At 49.5% G+C, this 18,241-nt stretch overlaps 2 protein-coding genes across 2 annotated transcripts; both read left to right on the top strand.

Annotated features, from left to right (window-relative positions):
• Positions 1-990: 990 nt before the first annotated feature.
• On the top strand, positions 991-6,585 carry LOC132464945 (DNA topoisomerase 1-like). The gene is made up of 8 exons (XM_060061579.1): positions 991-1,309; positions 1,551-1,640; positions 2,859-2,922; positions 3,385-3,422; positions 4,480-4,587; positions 4,959-5,049; positions 5,750-5,886; positions 6,462-6,585. The coding sequence occupies exons 2-8, from the start codon at positions 1,558-1,560 to the stop codon at positions 6,583-6,585; spliced, it is 645 nt and encodes a 214-aa protein (XP_059917562.1). The 5' UTR covers positions 991-1,309; positions 1,551-1,557.
• On the top strand, positions 4,953-18,213 carry LOC132464386 (DNA topoisomerase 1-like). Its single transcript, XM_060060724.1, has 15 exons — positions 4,953-5,049; positions 5,750-5,886; positions 6,462-6,577; positions 7,264-7,385; positions 8,755-8,877; positions 9,563-9,750; positions 9,905-10,049; positions 12,905-13,048; positions 13,463-13,648; positions 13,991-14,059; positions 16,175-16,289; positions 16,699-16,826; positions 17,203-17,297; positions 17,501-17,650; positions 17,897-18,213. Exons 4-15 carry the CDS (start codon positions 7,320-7,322, stop codon positions 17,997-17,999), a joined length of 1,512 nt encoding a protein of 503 aa, XP_059916707.1. The 5' UTR covers positions 4,953-5,049; positions 5,750-5,886; positions 6,462-6,577; positions 7,264-7,319; the 3' UTR covers positions 18,000-18,213.
• The last annotated feature ends 28 nt before the right edge of the window (positions 18,214-18,241 follow it).

The following is an 18,241-nucleotide window of genomic DNA, read 5'->3' on the forward strand; positions in this document are numbered from 1 at the left end:
TCCATAGGTTTGGAGCAGCTCAGTTGCGCATTGCGTTCCCACCGGTTATGGTAGGGCGGGGGTTAAGCCGGATGGAGATAGCCGCGGCATAAGCATCGTGACCTCATAGCAGCCTCACACAGTGTAGCCTGCTGATAAATCCAATGAAAAAGATGAACGCAACACAATAAACAAAGATCCATAATAAAGTACGTCCAAAAAGGACGGCAAATTTTTGCACAACATTTTCTTCAATAAACGTAGCTTTTCGTGGGTACTGTGTTTGTTTGTTATTATCCCCCTGTCGCACGGAAGTGAGTTTTCTTTTGACCAATCAATGGATTGGCGTGTGTAGCTCGAACTTGTTGGCACCCTTTCAGACCGCTTGGTACCCAACGGAAGAGTACTTAGCGATAGGTACGGCTAATCACGGCTAAGTCCGGACCAAGCTCACTTTTAGAGGTAGAAATGAGAACCGTTCCGCACCTATTCATACCGATCCGATCCACACCCGGCCGTGGAAACGCACCATTAAAGGACAAATCCGGTGTAAAATGGATCTGGGATTGGCTAATTGGCTAAAAACAGCCAACTGAAGAATGCGTCTATCTGCTTTTTTTGTTCTCCAAAACGAACGTTATCATACAAAACATATCCCAAATCCATTTTACACCGGATTTGTCCTTTAAATAGACAGTACACGTGTCTGTACTGTTCCAATTCATGAAAATGCATGCATTATTAATGATGAAAACTTTATTAAGCTCAAGGAAAATGATTGTTCACAAGTCCTCTGCTCAAGATCAATAAAATTGAAAAGAAGAAACAACACAAAAAACTGTAAGTAACATGAAGTATTGAATAATAATATGCACACTAATGAACATAATAATGTACGTACTATATCCATAAACAAATATTCATAAGTAGAAAGTGCAAGTTAAGTAGCCTTCGAATTGAAGATTCTGCATATCTTATCCCCCATGTTCCCTTGACATTTTGTGTTATACAAACTCCGTTAAAGATATTGAAAGTCACTTTTCCCTCAGGATAGTTTCACAGAAGTGGGTTGGTCCCTGCATGACCTTAACCAATTACAATTAAGGCGCTCGTCTTAACCAATTAAAGTTAAGTCACATGGTTTTCAACCATTTAACGTTCAGCATGACCCTGCGTGCGGCACTGCGTCAATTAGCTCCGCAGCATTAGCGACAACATCAGTCCGTCAATCAACCTTTACAAACCAACTACATACTACATACTAACTCTGTTTGGACCCGGACCCTCCCGGTCGGACCCTGACGCTATTGGTGAGACCCTGGTGCTATAGGTGAGTCTCCCTCGGCGGATTGCTAACGGCTAATGGTTCACTCCTATCCACTCATGTTCACTACACTACTACACTGTGTGTGTGTGTGTGTGTGTGTGTGTGTGTGTGTGTGTGTGTGTGTGTGTGTGTGTGTGTGTGTGTGTGTGTGTGTGTGTGTGTGTGTGTGTGTGTGTGTGTGTGTGTGTGTGTGTGTGTGTGTGTGTGTGTGTGTGTGTGTGTGTGTGTGTGTGTGTGTGCACAGGTGAGAGATGGGGAGGGAGGATGAGGAGGCCAAGGTGGGGACGAAGAGGAGGCTGACGGAAGAGGCGAAGGGCGACGCGGCCCAGAAAAGGTGAACAACGTTTGTGTCGTTTAGATGCTTTGGTACAAGAAAAGTTTTCGTTAAACCAACACTCTGAAATGCTAACTCCATGGAACAAGACAGGCTTTAGATTGTGTATTTGATTTATTTAGTTACATGGCGGCCTAGTATCCATCTAGGCTTTTACCTCCTCTATAAATCCATAGAGCTCGACTCCAAAACCATTAACATTGAGCAGATAAAAGGACATCTCACCAGCCTCCCTTACGAGGCTGAAAGCATTAAAAGGAGTAAAAACAACTCAGAAATGGATATTTAATAAAAAAAAACGGGTGGTAATGGTGTAGATAAATCAGATGAGGAATGAGTTCACTTCTATTATGTCCACAAAGTGTGTGTGTGTGTGTGTGTGTGTGTGTGTGTGTGTGTGTGTGTGTTGGGGGGGGTCATTGGGTTTAATACACAGACCTCTCGTCTTCATTTGAATAAATTAATTAACCTCTATATGCGCGTGTTATTACCCGGCGTGTTGAGCAGACAGAGTGACGCTGTGAGTGCGAGGCGGAGGGACACTCTAAGTCAGGTCTCGGAGTCTCTGACAGACTCGTTCCGCTCTGCCTCGCGCACACACACTTCTGCTTCAAGCAATTAGTCCTGAAGATATAATGCGCTGCGTTTAGGCGTCGGAAGGATAAAGTGGTGGAGGACTCTGGAGCTCTGAGACGGAGGAACTCCTCAGAAGAGCCGTGCTCCAACTGTTGGTCTACAGTCGATGGAAACTTGTTCCTTCTCCTCCACTAAAACGTTGAGTTAGATTTTGACGTGCCTTCAGATCTAGAGTCGATCACCCACTCCTCCTAGGAAAACGTGCAGAGGAATAAATAGTTTCCCTGGGAGAATCAGCGTCTGAGACACCTGGTGGGGTTTATTAGAAGACCAGAGTCACTCCATGAAGCTCACCCTAACACCCGTTGGACTAGGAGACCAGAGTCCACTTTGAAGCTAACCCCAACCCCTGGTGGGGTGGACTAGAAGACCAGAGTCGCTCAATGTGAAGCTAACCCTAACCCTATCACATGGTGGTCTAGGAGACCAGAATCCTCTTTGAGTTCTGTGAATGCAGCAGAGAGACCCTCTCTGTTGGAGTTCTGCGGTATCCTCTGTAATGTCACTACTTTCATGTTCAGAATCTGACCTTTGACCTGTTCTTTGCCCACCCTCTCCGTGTCGTGGCATGATGCTGTCCAGTGCGAACATGAGGAAGGAGAAGAGGTCCTCGGATGTGGCCGGGGAAAGGAGATCTTGCAAGAAGGTAACGGCCTAACATCACCTGAGGTTCCGAGGGTCTGCATCGATGGACCAACACCAGGCCTGGTGGCGTCCAGTCGCTGACTGAGATGAAGGCAGACTTCATCTCATCGGTCGATCTGTGTAGTTAGTTATAGTTTGTTTATAGTTGGATCAGTTTATCTCTTTGGTCCACCTCAGCTGATGGAGCGAGATATTGACACTGCCAGGTTCTATTCCTCAGGCAGAGCAAGGCATTAACAACGGTAGGGTTAGGGCTTCCATTCCCACTGGGTCCAGTGACAACAATAAATGAGCTCATTGTGTTGCAAGATTTCTTGAATTAAAGTGACAGCAAGTGACCTTTTATGGGAAGGGTTCTGGATGAAATGTCTCTGTGATCGTTACATTAAGCCATCATATCCCAGCACTACAACGTCAAACCTTCCTCCTCACTGTGGGTCTTATCTAACTCCCTCATCATCAGGAGAGGCCAGTGAAGCAGACCTCATCTAACGGTGTGAGGTAAGACCGCCTGATGTCTCTGACAGCTTCTTATTAAGGAGGATAATAAGCTGGCGAGTTAGTGGTGAGTGATGGCTTCTCCCAATCATCCCCCCCCCCCCTCCTCACCCCTCCCCCCCACCCCTCACGGTCCACTGCTTCCGGGATTCTTCTCAAAGTAGAACCGTCTCATCAGCATCTTGCCACTGCCACTGGAAATTGGCTCTAATCCGTTTACGATTTAAATTAAATCTTTTCATTTTCCTTTTCTTTTTTCTTCTGTCTTTTCCGAGCGGATGGGAATTAATTCTTGTGATTGGCCGTCGGAGGGAGGTGCTGGATGGGGAGGGGAGGGGAGGGGATGGGGGGGGGGGTGGGGGGGTTGTGGACAGAGGCCAGCTCGGAGTGTGGAGCTGTCAGGAAATTAATTTGGGCGGCGAGCGCGGTGGACTAATGGCATGTGGCTGGTGGCAGCGTAATAAATGAGGCTGCGTGATTGGCCGCTCCGCAGGGCGCCCAGGGTCTCCTCCCTCAGCCTCTGAAGGCTCCAGGGGGCTCCGGCTCTGGGGACGGATTGAGTCCTCGCTGTTCATTACCACCCCAGACATGAAGGAAAAGTATATTTAGGTTCTATTCCCGGAGGTGTCGAGGGCCCGAGCTGAGTCTGTGGATTAGTGTGATGGAAGCTCACCCCCTCCTTGTGGACCTCCTCCCGGTGTACCTGAAGACCTCCTGGTGGACCTGCCTTGTGGTTGATCTCCTCCTAGACCTCCTGCTGGACCTCCTCTCAGTTCCTATGAACACTGAGGACAGCTCCTGGGTGTCACCATCATGTCGGCCCATCGTCTCCATCCCCCTTCCTAGCACCCCTGGAAGGAGAACCTTCTTCTGGGTCTGGGAGGTTCTCCTCTGGGTCTGGGAGGTTCTCCTCTGGGTCTGGGAGGTTCTCCTCTGGGTCTGGGAGGTTCTCCTCTAGGTCTGGGAGGTTCTCCTCTGGGAGGTTCTCCTCTGGGTCTGGGAGGGGAGGTTCTCGAATGAATGAATGGAGCTCCTGTAACTATTTCTTTGTTGGGTTTAGTGTGAAGGAGGAACCAGAGGACCAGGACTTCACCTCAGAGAAGAGGGGACTGAAGAGGAAGAGGTCTAAAGAGGAGGCCTCCTCCTCTTTACCAGGTCAGACTACCAGGTCAGTCCCCACTGCTCCTCTTCACCTGTCACTGTATGTTCAGTGTGCTGCTCTACATTATTAGGTGTAGGAAGTAGACATCAGGAGGAGCAGGTGGCAAAAGTTCCATCATTTTCAAGATTCCATTGGTGCAAGCCCCCCATCTCCTGACCCCTGACCTCTGACCCCTGACCTGCATATGTCTGATCTCCCTTTTGAAAATGAATGATAAAGCCATAAATAGAATCCTACAGTTAAAATGGATCAACGCCCACTTTGTTGGAATGGCGTAGGACTCTGGTCTATTCAGGACGTTAGTAATCCAGCCGCTCCACAGCAGCTGCTGTGAGCTTCGTCTGTAACCTTGTCTCTGTTTTCCTCAACATCCACAGGAAGAAGAAGAAGAAGAAGAGTAAGAGCCGTGAGCCGGGGGGGGAAGCCAGCGCGACGGCTCCAAAGGACAAGAACAGGGGGCCGGTGAAGGTGGGTCCTCTGGGCCCGGGGGGGGGGGGGGGGGGGGGTTCGCAATTGCTCATTTAACAATATAAAGATAATTGTGTAAAATTATAGCCGTGTGAGACGAGGAGGCCTGAAGGGGGGGGTTTCCTTTGTAGGTGCTTTTGAGAGGAGGAGCGGGCGAATCAGCTGTCAGTGCGTGTGCATGGATCAGTGATACGCGGGTTGATCCAATAAGTGGTAGTGTATACCCGCGCACCATTGGCATGTATGCGCGCTTGTCTCTGTGCGTGTGCGAACGAGAATGATGGGGAGAAAGGGTGCTATGCAGAGATGAATGAACGGAATGATATTTATATTTTAAAATCGCGTAAAAAACAAAGCAGAATCAATTTGTGGCGCTCTGTGTTTCTGGGGCGCTGCGCCACACATTGGTCTACGAGTCCCCAGTTATCATGATGTTCTGTGGCGAGGAACATGAGGTTCGCCTGATGTTCTGTGGTGAGGAACATGGGGTTATCATGATGTTCTGTGATAAGGAACATGATGTTCTGTGGTGAGGAACATGAGGTTCTCCAGATGTTCTGTTGTGAGGAATATGGAGTTATCATGATGTTCTGTGGTGAGGAATATGGAGTTATCATGATGTTCTGTGGTGAGGAATATGGAGTTATCATGATGATCTGTGGTGAGGAATATGGAGTTATCATGATGTTCTGTGGTGCAGGTGAAGAAGGAGGTGAAAAGTGAGGTGAAGGAGGAGGGAGGCACCAAAAAGGTGAAGAAAACCAAGGAGCAGATTGACGAGGCGAGGAGGACGAAGCTGAAGATTAAGGAAGAGGAGGAGCAGAACCGCTGGCGGTGGTCAGTAGAACCCACCCATCCTAGAACCTATGAGTCCTTCAGCTGGGATCCACATCGTCATGAGGTGGAGGACGTAGGGGTTTGAACCCAGAACCCTGCTGCTCAGTCTGCCCTCTAGACTCTTGTTTCCTCTACCTTTCTCCCACTTTCTGAAAATAACAAGGCAGACGGCCCTTTCCCTATGAATGTATAGACTGTAGGATTCATTATAGCCCTATTGAATGCAAACAATTTATATCAATTATATTTAGTTAAAATGCCCTCAATTCTTTGCAACAAACACAATTTCGTCTTAACACTGTTATCCATTCCAATCCTCTTAAAAGGATGATCAAAGCAGCAGGATTATAAAGCTGGCCTTACAGATGGTCACAGCCTGAGGTTTGGTTTATCTGAGAGTGGAGATCCATGCTGAGTGTGTCTGGTTAGAAATGGCAACGCCCCCATGCGGACAAAAAGATATACTGTGGCGGAAAAAGCATTTCCAAATGATTTGGAGATCCAATTAAAATCCCGTCTTTTGGACACACGGGAGTAGACTCGTCTTTCTCTCATCTTCTCTGTGATGTCGGCAGGTGGGAGGAAGCCAAGTATGAGTCCGGGGTGAAATGGAAGTTTCTGGAACATAAGGGACCCTGCTTTCCCCCTGAGTTCGAGTCTCTACCGGACAACGTCCGGTTCTACTACAACGGTGAGTGACCCAGCCCAGGGCCTCGAACCCAGGGCCTCGAACCCAGGGCCTCGAACCCAGGGCCTCGAACCCAGGGCCTCGAACCCAGGGCCTCGAACCCAGGGCCTCGAACCCAGGGCCTCGAACCCACGGCCTCGAACCCAGGGCCTCGAACCCAGGGCTTCGAAACTCTACCTTTTGAATATCTACAGTTTATGAGCCTTCCACCAGGAGGCAGCCGGCATACGGTCATCGACACCAAACAATCAAATATTACACATGACGGTCTCACTGTCCGCTAGGGGAGCAGGAATGTTGGGTCAGGATAAAACGCTGGAGTCAAAACCGTGGAGCAGAGTGGTTCAGTTGATGAGAGGAACGTTTGAATGATGGTCTTTCACTCATTAGTTGCAAATCTGTCCTTCATAAAAACAAGTCTCCATCCTTCCTTGGGATGAAATTATCGCAGACTCACAGCCACCGTATGAGGAGGCTAAAGTACACTGGATGTGTCTCACTCTATCGAAGTGTGCGTCTCCAGTTCAGGGGGCGAAGCTGATGTGTCTCTCTCCAGTTCAGTTGGTGAAGTGTGTGTCTCTCTCTCCAGGTCAGGTGGTGTAGTGTGTGTCTCTCTCTCTCCAGGTCAGGGGGGTGAAGTGTGTGTTTCTTTCCAGGTCAGGGGGTGAATTGTGTCTCTCTCTCTCCAGGCAAGGTGGTGAAGCTGAGTTTGGCTTCGGAGGAGGTGGCGTTGTTCTTCGGCCAGATGTTGGACCACGAGTACACCACCAAGGCGGTGTTCAGGGAGAACTTCTTCAAAGACTGGAGAAAGGTATCCATCCTGGGCGGGAGGAGGGGATGATGAAGGGCAGGAGAAGGACCTCTCACATTATCTCTGTCAAATTCCTCTCTACGACTCTCCCAGGGGTCACCAACCCTTTTGAACCTGAGAGCTACTTCATGGGTAATGAGTCATACGAAGGGCACCCAGTTTGATACACTCTTCTGAAATAACAAATTTGCTCAGTTTGCCTTTAGTTATATATTATTATTAATGATACTCATCTATGTGAAGACGCTGATCATGTTAATGATTTCTCACAATAATTATCAACAATGACTTAAAAAAGGTGGGAAAGAGAGCGCCTGCGGGCGCCTCATATGGTCCTTGCGGGCGCGCGGGCACTATGTTGGTGACCCCTGCTCTAACCCAACCTCCTCCACTGTGAATACAGGGCGTAGTCACAGCCATGAGTACTGTTCTGTGATGGTAACGAGGTTCTGGGAGTTGTGGGGTTCTCTGCTGGCCCAAGCGTCCGTCAGGTGGGGATTTGGTTCTGCCCCCCGCACTGTCAGCAGGACTCCAGCCTCCATTTGGACTCTCACTTGCCCAAAATAATTAAGGCTGCCAATATGGCAAGAGCTATAGAGCGACTCGAGAGGGGAGAGGGAGAGAGACAGATCAGTTTGTGGTTCAATTGAAATCAAGTCAGCTTAAAGCCTAAACTCTGAGATGAGCCACAGGCCATCAGCCTCTAACCGTCACCAGTGGGATGTCTTCTGCTTGTTCTTCCCGTGATGCTTGGTGAAGATTTATACAGAGATCCTCACGCATGGTTCTTGTGTCTGTCAGTGCCCCCCCCCCCCCCCCCCCCCCCGCCCTTTGGGCATATCATGCTGAATTAATTTTGCACCGCTTTGCGCTCAATGCGCTTCAAAATACGATTTGTACCAAGCATTGATATGCTAATCCATATAACTAGCTCCCCTGCATCTGAACAAATCCAATTCAACACTTTATTACAACAGAAACATCCTCTTCTCATGCCACCGGCCCCCACCACCCATCAATCACACAGCGTCCCCTGGCAGGAAGTAGCAGCCTGGGCTTGGTAAGCGTGTTAGCGTGTTAGCGTGTGAGCGGCGGTCGCTGGCGGAGCAGCAGGAGTCGTCTGAATAACATCCTGTTCTGTTGAACTGGCAAAGGGAGGAGGTAGTGGTTATGGTCTGCTGAACTGGAGGAGGTAGTGGTTATGGTCTGCTGAGGAGGGAGGAGAGGACTGGTGAGACAAACTGAGATCAGAACACGTCCCACCGACACTCGGGGGGGGGGGGCATGGTGATCACAGCCCTCTGTGGGCTCACCAGAGGATTCAGGACCGGAGCACGTGTTGTGATGTTGTGTTGTTGTATTGCTTCAGGAGATGAGCAGCGAAGAGCGGCTTTTGATCCAGGATCTGAACAAGTGTGACTTCAGTGAGCTGCACGCCATGCACAAGGCCAAGGTGGAGGCGCGCAAGAACATGAGCAAGGAGGAGAAGCTGGTACGACCTTCTCCTTCAGAACGTCTCTCACCTCCTCTAGAACTTCTCTGACAGCCTCCTCTAGAACGTCTCTGACCTCCACCTCTAGAACGTCTCTGACCTCCACCTCTAGAACGTCTCTGACCTCCACCTCTAGAACGTCTCTGACCTCCACCTCTAGAACGTCTCTGACCTCCTCTAGGACGTCTCTGACCTCCACCTCTAGGACGTCTCTGACCTCCACCTCTAGGACGTCTCTGACCTCCACCTCTAGGACGTCTCTGACCTCCACCTCTAGGACGTCTCTGACCTCCACCTCTAGGACGTCTCTGACCTCCACCTCTAGGACGTCTCTGACCTCCACCTCTAGAACGTCTCTGACCTCCACCTCTAGGACGTCTCTGACCTCCACCTCTAGAACGTCTCTGACCTCCACCTCTAGAACGTCTCTGACCTCCTCCTCTAGGAAGTCTCTAATCTTCTCCTCTAGAACTTTTTTCCTCTGTATGGAACAGTAGACTGCGTTATCGCTCCCGTTTCTTTATTGTTCCTCTTCTTGTAGGTAAGATGAAAGCCTCATCTACTCACTTATCTCCGTAAAGAAACGTTAAAGGCATAACTCCGCCCCTTTCAGTTTTGGATAAGACTGCTGTGTCTCAGGTTAACTTCTACTTGTCTCCTGTGTCTCCTCGTCCTCCTCCTCCAGGTGATCAAGGAGGCCAACCAGCAGACGGTGGAGGAGTACGGCTTCTGCCTGCTGGACCACCACCGCGAGCGCATCGGGAACTTTAAGATTGAGCCGCCTGGTCTGTTCCGGGGCCGCGGCGAGCACCCCAAGCAGGGCATGCTGAAGAAGAGGATCCAGCCGGAGCACGTCATCATCAACTGTAGCAGGTCAGGGGGGGGGTCATCGTCAACTGTAACACGGGGGGGGGGGGGGCATTATAACCAGCTGGTTAAGTTCCTCTCTAAGACATGCAGCCCTTTCACTCAGTCATAGACTAACCCTCCCTCTCTCTCTTGTCCTTCCCTCCCTACCTCTCCCCAGTGAGTCTAAGATCCCGGCTCCGCCCCCTGGTCACCGCTGGAAGGAGATTCGTCATGACAACACGGTCACATGGTTGGCCAGCTGGACGGAGAACATCCAGGGATCCATCAAGTACATCATGCTGAACGCCAACTCAAAGCTCAAGGTCAACACCTGTAGAGTACACCTAATGTACACCTGTAGCACCTATAGTACATCATGCTGAACGGCAACTCCAAGCTCAAGGACAACACCTGTAGAGTTCACCTAATGTACACCTGTAGAGTACACCTAATGTACCTACTCTGAATATATAGTACAACTATAGCACACCTTTATATACCTACTCAGAATATATAGTATACCTTAATATGTAGTGCACATGCCTACTAACTCGAAATATATATGTTACGGCTACCCACTCTAATCTAAACTAGGTCCAAACCGGGTACTTTTCAGCACTGGGTCCTGATTGGTTAATGAGGCTTGTTACCTCTTTTGTATAAACACTGGGTCCTGATTGGTTAATAAGGCTTGTTACCTCTTTTGTATAAACACTGGGTCCTGATTGGTTAATAAGGCTCGTTACCTCCGTGGTTTAAACACTAGGTCCTGATTGGAGGAGAACGTTCAGATGTTGTGCGTTGCTTTTCAATACCGGCTCACCTCTGCCCGTTAACGGTTCTGAATCAGAGCTCCACAAATGAGCATCAACGGTCCGGTACAGAGTTCCACCTGATGGCCGACAGAAACGACACGCTCACTAAAGCTGCTGGGACGAGCTGAGCCTCTGAGCTACAGGGAGCTGAGCCTCTGAGCTACAGGGAGCTGAGCCTCTGAGCTACAGGGAGCTGAGCCTCTGAGCTACAGGGAGCTGAGCCTCTGAGCTGAGCCTCTGAGCTACAGGGAGCTGAGCCTCTGAGCTGAGCCTCTGAGCTACAGGGAGCTGAGCCTCTGAGCTACAGGGAGCTGAGCCTCTGAGCTGAGCCTCTGAGCTACAGGGAGCTGAGCCTCTGAGCTGAGCCTCTGAGCTACAGGGAGCTGAGCCTCTGAGCTACAGGGAGCTGAGCCTCTGAGCTGAGCCTCTGAGCTACAGGGAGCTGAGCCTCTGAGCTACAGGGAGCTGAGCCTCTGAGCTGAGCCTCTGAGCTACAGGGAGCTGAGCCTCTGAGCTGAGCCTCTGAGCTACAGGGAGCTGAGCCTCTGAGCTACAGGGAGCTGAGCCTCTGAGCTGAGCCTCTGAGCTACAGGGAGCTGAGCCTCTGAGCTGAGCCTCTGAGCTACAGGGAGCTGAGCCTCTGAGCTACAGGGAGCTGAGCCTCTGAGCTGAGCCTCTGAGCTGAACCTCTCATCTGTTTATGGGTTTTTAGTTATTTCTCTATTGATTGGTTGTATTTGAACGGTCCTCTTCTAGGTTGTATTCAATCTTATTCTACTGTACTTCTATTCTACTGTAACCTTTAGGCCAATATCCACCAGAAGCGCCACGGCAGTAAAACGGTCGCCGAAAATAATGAAAACCAATATAGTCAATGTAGGCTATTCCACTGGATACGGTCGCGGTACGGCACGGAACCGTCCCCAAACCGGCACGTTGTTTACGATTCGTGCCTCTTCTATTTGTGAAAGTTGCCGGTTCCCAGCCATGTCTCAGAACACTTCTACAGCCAATCAGTTAACATTTTCTCATGAATATTCATGAGCTCACATTGACCCCTATGGGGTCGATCACATCCCTGAAAGAAAAGAAAAAAAGATGTTGATCCCTCATCGACCACGACAATTTCTTACCTCGACAAGCAACGGCAGGTCGTTCATTTTGTCATATAAAAACTGTTAAATTCAAACATGGCTCCGACCGGCATTTCAACACACAATAGACATGATCTGAAAGAGACCGTGTCCCTATAACGCAGAATGAAAACATGTCAATAACACAGTATGGTGAATTATGTCTATAGATAACCCCAAGACTACACTTTGTTGCTCAAATGTAATATTATTCTCCTCCTTGGGCCTCCTGAAATGTCTTGCGATATTGATATTCCCCTTCCCCCTGCGGCCTGTTTTAGTTGTTTTATTTTTCTTATGTTTTGTGTGTATTCTATGTGTGACTGTACGCTACTGCTGCCTGTCTTGGCCATGACACTTGAAGAGATGTTTAATCTCAATGATGATTATTATTTTCAACTATCCAACAGTAGTTGCCTTGCATTTTTATTGTCAATGCAGTTTTCAGCCCTGAATAACAAGCTATTTAATAATTGATTTGTATGCATAGTATACTACACTTTCCATTGAACAATTACCCCTGTAACCATAAATGGACTAATTTTATAATGTAATCAAATGCTCACACACTAGCTGCTTTCAGACAAACGTGTAAGTCCTTGGGTTCTCCTGATGAGCCGTATGTGTGTGTGAAAAACCTATCCAGACTTTTGTACCCTGAAAATCTCCTGAATAATACTACCCCTGAGGTAGTATTTTCTCCGTAGGAAATGTAAATTACCTTTTTATATGTGAATGAGGCGTAGAAAGTCGGTATTTCTCAAACCACTTCAGTGGCTGTGTTGATGACGCTTCTGCATATCATTGAATGGCCCCCTAAATGATAATCAGCCTGTTGCCTTTTGTTCGCCGATTGGTTAAAAAATATTTTAATGCTGGCACTTCTTTTAAGAGTTATTTGTGGTGAACGAATCTTGTTGCATTATCGGCTGGGGTTTCAACATTATTGCTATGGTTTTATATATGAATAATATTGTATGAATCATTCTAATCGTATCATTTTTACAATTCATATAATAATCATTATAATATGAATCATGCACGTTATAATCATGCACGTCTTGAGCCATCAGCCGCAACATGTCCGTACCCTACCCATTCCAGTGGGGATTGCAGTACGGAACACAGCCGCTTCGCTGCCGTGCCGCACATGTTCTGATCTCCTTAATGTTAAGCAGTCGGTTCCTCTTATCTCTCCATCGCCCCTTGCCCTCTGACCTCCAACCCCAGGGGGAGAAGGACTGGGAGAAGTACGAGGTGGCTCGGAGGCTGAAGACCTGTGTGGACAGCATCCGGAGGCAGTACACCCAGGACTTCAAGTCCAAGCAGATGGGAATCCGGCAGAGAGCCGTCGCCCTCTACTTCATTGACAAGGTGACTTAAGGTGGACCTGGGGGGACTAAAGGTGGACCTGGGGGGACGAAAGGTGGACCTGGGGGGACGAAAGGTGGACCTGGGGGGACGAAAGGTGGACCTGGGGGGACGAAAGGTGGACCTGGGGGGACTAAAGGTGGACCTGGGGGGACTAAAGGTGGACCTGGGGGGACTAAAGGTGGACCTGGGGGGACTAAAGGTGGACCTGGGGGGACTAAAGGTGGACCTGGGGGGACTAAAGGTGGACCTGGGGACTAAAGGAAGGTGGCCCTTGTGGACCTGGGGATGGACCCGGGGAATTAGGTTGGACCCGGTGATGAGAAAAACCCCACCTAATTCACTGTAAGACTTCTCTACAGCTACACACTGTATTCAACATAAAGCAGTACACATTATGTGTCTGTCTGTCTTTAGCTGGCATTGAGGGCGGGTAACGAGAAGGAGGAGGGGGAGACGGCGGACACGGTTGGCTGCTGCTCGCTGCGGGTGGAGCACATCACGGTGCACCCCAACCTGGACGCCAGCGACTTCGTGGTGGAGTTCGACTTCCTGGGGAAAGACTCTATCAGATACTACAACAAGGTTCCTGTTGAGAAGAAGGTAGACTCCTCCACCCTAATACACACCTCCACCCTAATGCACGCCTCCACCCTAATGCACGCCTCCACCCTAATGCACACCTCCACCCTAATGCACGCCTCCACCCTAATGCACTCCTCCACCCTAATGCACGCCTCCTAGGATATTGCTGTATGTCGCATGGAATTAAACAGACTCCATTCTGATCTCTGGAGAGTGAGAGGAAAGGTCAAAACATCCCTGTAGTACTGCTGCCACAAGTATTACTACTAATACCACAAGTGCTACTGCTGCTGTATCATGTATCCCCTGTAACGGCTGTATCATGTAACCCCTGAACCCCAACATGTGATTACCTTCCAGGTGTTCAAGAACGTGATTCTGTTCATGGAGAACAAGAACCCGTCGGACGAGCTGTTTGACCGTCTGAATGTGAGTACTGCCTGGTTCTGACTGTCTAACCCTACCTGCTCCTTAATGACCGGTCTTTGTACTGTCTAACCCTACCTGCTCCTTAACGACCTGTCTCTGTACTGTCTAACTGTGCGTTCACACCAAACGCGACGGGGCGACAAGATCCCATACAAAGTGAACGTAGAGACGCGTACCACACTTTCGCCGTGCACAGGCGAGGGCGTTCATGAGGATTTCTGGCGCGACAAATTTGCTCGAGTTGAAATATTTCAACTTTGACGCAAATTTCGCGTGATGACAGCCAATCAGTGTTCAACAGCGTGGCCACTGAGTGACTTGTGTAATGTAACAGCCAATCAGCGTTCAACCGTCAAACTCAGTGCAGTGCAGTCCAGGGTGAACTGCAGCATGGAGAAGAAAGTGATTGTTGCCGTTTGCGACAATCTGTGCGCCTCCGGATGGCCGTAGCGCGGGGAGCTCTTATAGGGATTGGGCTTCTCGGGGTTTGTTTACCGGCGTTGCTATGGTTTCCGGTCTCTGTGTTCTCAATTCAGGTGTGTTCGAACGGTTTATTAGGTAGGCCTATCTAATAAATCTCTGTCTAATCAATATTTCATTCACTGCCTCTTCCGTGGTCATTACAATATTATCGGGTCCTCCGACGTCTCTCCCTCTTCCACAAAAGGTAAAGACATGCAATGGTGGTTATCTTGTTGTGGCGCAACAAATGCGACAACTTGCACAGCGACAGATTATGATTTGTGGCGCGACAAAACTTCTGCGACAACGCAAACGGGTGACGAATGTCACGTTTGGTGTGAACGCACAGTAACCCCTACCTGCTCCTCTGTCTGGCTGACTGGCTGGTGACCCTGAGTGCTGGGATCAGGAAGCTGGAAGGTCAGAGGTTAAATGCCATCAGGGGCCAACCTGGAGGTCAGAGGTCAAGTAGTGGCCCACAGCATGAATGATGATGAGCAAGTTGGGGTTGAGGAGGAGGAGGAGGGGAGGAGGGGGTAGGAGAGAGAAAGGATTGGAGAGGAGTGGGGAGAGGAAGTGGAAATGAGAAGAATGTGAGGAGATTAAACCCAGGTGGGTAAGAAATTTTAATACAGTGGGGGGCGGGGGAGGGGGCCTCACCTGCTCAGTGTGGCCACTCAGCAGGGGTGAGGTGACAGGCCGACGCCCCTGGAGGTGGTCTGAGGTTGGCAGGCTGACGCCCCTGGAGGGGGAGGTGGTTTCAGGTCAGGTCTATAAGCAGACCTGTTGCTTCTGTGTTCTGAGACGCACACATGCAGACGACGGCATCACCATCATATTTTAATATTGTGATATTATGGCCTTAGGGCAAGAAGGATGGAGGGATAGAGGGAAGAAGGAGGGAGGGAGGGAGGGCAAGAAGGAGAGATGGAGGGCAAGAGGGAGGGATAGAGGGCAAGAAGGAAGGAGGGAGGGAGGGAGGGATAGTGAGCAATAGAGCGAGAAGGAGGGAGGAAGAGAGAAATGGAGGAAAAGGGGTGAATTTGAGTCTGTCCGTGTGACACTTTGCTTTTTAATCGGTTCCTGAGGCGATGGGAGACCAGGGACACAAAGATAGAAATACAGAGACGCACACACTGAGGCTCATGCATGGACACACATAGGACAGCGCTCTACTGTAGAGGGTCTATAGAGCTCTGACTCTACGGCAGAGGTCTACAGAGCTCTTTCTCTACGGCAGGGTCTACAGAGCTCGATCTCTACGGGAGCATCAGCTCTGAGCGGACTCGCTTGTACGTCTGACATCATCTCGGAGGGAAATGAGAACTTACCTGGCTGTGATTATGATTATGTGTGCATAAACAGGTTTTAAATGGCTTCCACTGTGCAGTTTATGTTGAGCTGGGGTATGGTGGAGTTGCAGTGCCCCCTGCTGGGTGCTGGCAGTACTGCAGGCTTCACTTCTACACAGGAGCAGGGACAGTCTAATGTTCTGCAGCGGAACAAGAAAGGAAAGACGGCTGTTCTCTGCTCCTCATAGTCGTCCTTGTGTTTTCAGTCTATCGACATGGAAACGGATGAGGAGTAACCCGTCTGTCCCTCTGTTTGTCTCTCTACCTCTCTGTCCCCCTACCTGTCTGTCCCTCCCTGCAGACTGCAGTGCTCAACAAGCACCTGTCCTCCCTGATGGACGGTCTGACAGCCAAGGTGTTCAGGACCTTCAACGCCTCCATCACCCTGCAGGAGCAGCTCAAAAAGCTGTCCAACAGTACGTATAACATCACACCATAACATCACTGTCACCATTACATCACAGTACTGTCACCATAACATCACATTACCATAACGTCACCCTTCAGGAGCAACTCGGGCTGCTATCCAACAGTCCGTGTAACATTTCACCATAACGTCACAGTACCGTCAGCATGACATCACAGCACTGTCACCATAAAATCCCCGTAACACCACAGTCAGGTGTTCGTATTGTTTAAATGTTGACAAACATGCTCGGAGTATTTGACCGTTGATGGTCTCTGTTAATGAAAAGTATTCAAGTATTTTGTGGTGTAGATTAATATGTATTACTTGAAGATTATATATTGGATGAAGGGCTTTTCCAAATACTCAAACTTTGAGATTCATGTAAAGGTTAAGACGTCGTTCCTCCCCATCTCCAGAGTCCGATAACCCATCGGAGAAGCTGCTGTCCTACAACCGGGCAAACCGCGCCGTGGCCATCCTCTGTAACCATCAGAGGGCGCCGCCAAAGACCTTCGACCAGTCCATGGCCAACCTGCAGGCCAAGGTCAGCTACGTCAGGTCAGGGGGAGCTACGTCAGGTCAGGGGGAGCTACGTCAGGGCCATGACTTTAGCCTTTAGTCCAACTCTTGTCATCCTAGAGCAACATGACCCCTGACCCCTATCTGCTCCTCCTTACCTGTCTAACCCCTACCCGCTTCTCTACGCTAAGCTAACTGAAATGTGTTCTTAATTCAGTATGCATCTACCTGCTTAGCTAACTGAACCCTGCTCTCCATTAGGTATGCTAGTACCTGCTAAGCTAACTGAAACCTCTGTTCTCCATTCAGTATGCTAGTACCTGCCAAGCTATCTGAACCCTCTTCTCCATTCGGTATGCTAGTACCTGCTAAGCTAACTGAACCCTCTGTTCTCCATTCAGATCGTTGCTAGGAAGGAGCAGCTAGCGCTGGCGAAGACGGAGTTCAAACAGGCCAAGAAGGAGAACAAGGCCAAAGGAGACGCCAAGATACAGACGTAAGCACCGCTGAGCTAGACAGAAGCACCACTAGGCTAAGGACTAGACACCGCTGAGCTAGACAGAAGCACCACTAGGCTAAGGACTAGACACCGCTGAGCTCTAGTTACGATCAGCCCGATTTAAGACCTCCCTGGACTCAGACCTGGCAGCCGACTGCAGGGTGGAACCGGTGGAAGAGACCTGACCTGTCTCTCTCCAGGCTGGTGGAGAGGAAGAAGAAGGCGGTGGAGCGGTGTGAGGAGCAGGTGCTGAAGATGGAGGTGCAGGCGACGGACCGCGAAGAGAACAAGCAGATCGCCCTGGGAACCTCCAAGCTCAACTACCTTGACCCCCGCATCAGCGTGGCCTGGTACTTCACACTACACACATTTACACACCTCCAAGCTCAACTACCTGGACCCCTGCATCAGCATGGCCTCGTACACACACTACACACCTTCAAGCTAAACTACCTGGTGTCAGAACATGATGTTATGGGTCCCTTGTCCAGGTGTTAGAACCTGATGTTATGGGTTCCTTCTCCAGGTGTAAGAACATGATGTTATGGGTTCCTTCTCCAGGTGTTAGAAAATGATGCTATGGGTTCCTTCTCCAGGTGTAAGAACATGGACGTCCCTCTGGACAAAATCTACAACAAGAGCCAGAGAGACAAGTTTGCGTGGGCCATCGACATGACTGAGGCGGACTTTGTGTTCTAGCTGTGGAGGAGCTGCTAGTTTGGAGTTGCTGGTGGAACATGACTGCTCGAGCCTGGCGGCCCAACGTGTTATTTAGTTTTATTTCTTGATTCTTTCTTTTTTTTGAAGAGGCTCTTGACAGAAGATGTTTCTCCAGGTTGGCACTGAAGGTTCCTGGTTCAGTGCTGGAGACAAATGTGTTAAAGGTTTGAATAAAGAAGCACATTCAAAACGATTCTGGCACGTTCTTTGCAGCCATGGTT

This window comes from Gadus macrocephalus, chromosome 9, assembly GCF_031168955.1.
Source record: "Gadus macrocephalus chromosome 9, ASM3116895v1".
NCBI classification, from domain to species: domain Eukaryota; kingdom Metazoa; phylum Chordata; class Actinopteri; order Gadiformes; family Gadidae; genus Gadus; species Gadus macrocephalus.

Bases quoted from the DNA above. Each gene is read 5' to 3' on its own strand.
- LOC132464945 (XM_060061579.1), top strand. From the start codon at position 1,558: ATGGGGAGGGAGGATGAGGAGGCCAAGGTGGGGACGAAGAGGAGGCTG. The intron at 1,641-2,858 runs GTGAACAACGTT...GATGCTGTCCAG, and splicing joins GGCGACGCGGCCCAGAAAAG to TGCGAACATGAGGAAGGAGA. The intron at 4,588-4,958 runs GTCAGTCCCCAC...CAACATCCACAG, and splicing joins TTACCAGGTCAGACTACCAG to GAAGAAGAAGAAGAAGAAGA.
- LOC132464386 (XM_060060724.1), top strand. From the start codon at position 7,320: ATGTTGGACCACGAGTACACCACCAAGGCGGTGTTCAGGGAGAACTTC. The intron at 10,050-12,904 runs GTCAACACCTGT...CTCCAACCCCAG, and splicing joins ACGCCAACTCAAAGCTCAAG to GGGGAGAAGGACTGGGAGAA. The intron at 17,651-17,896 runs GTACTTCACACT...TTCCTTCTCCAG, and splicing joins CCCCGCATCAGCGTGGCCTG to GTGTAAGAACATGGACGTCC.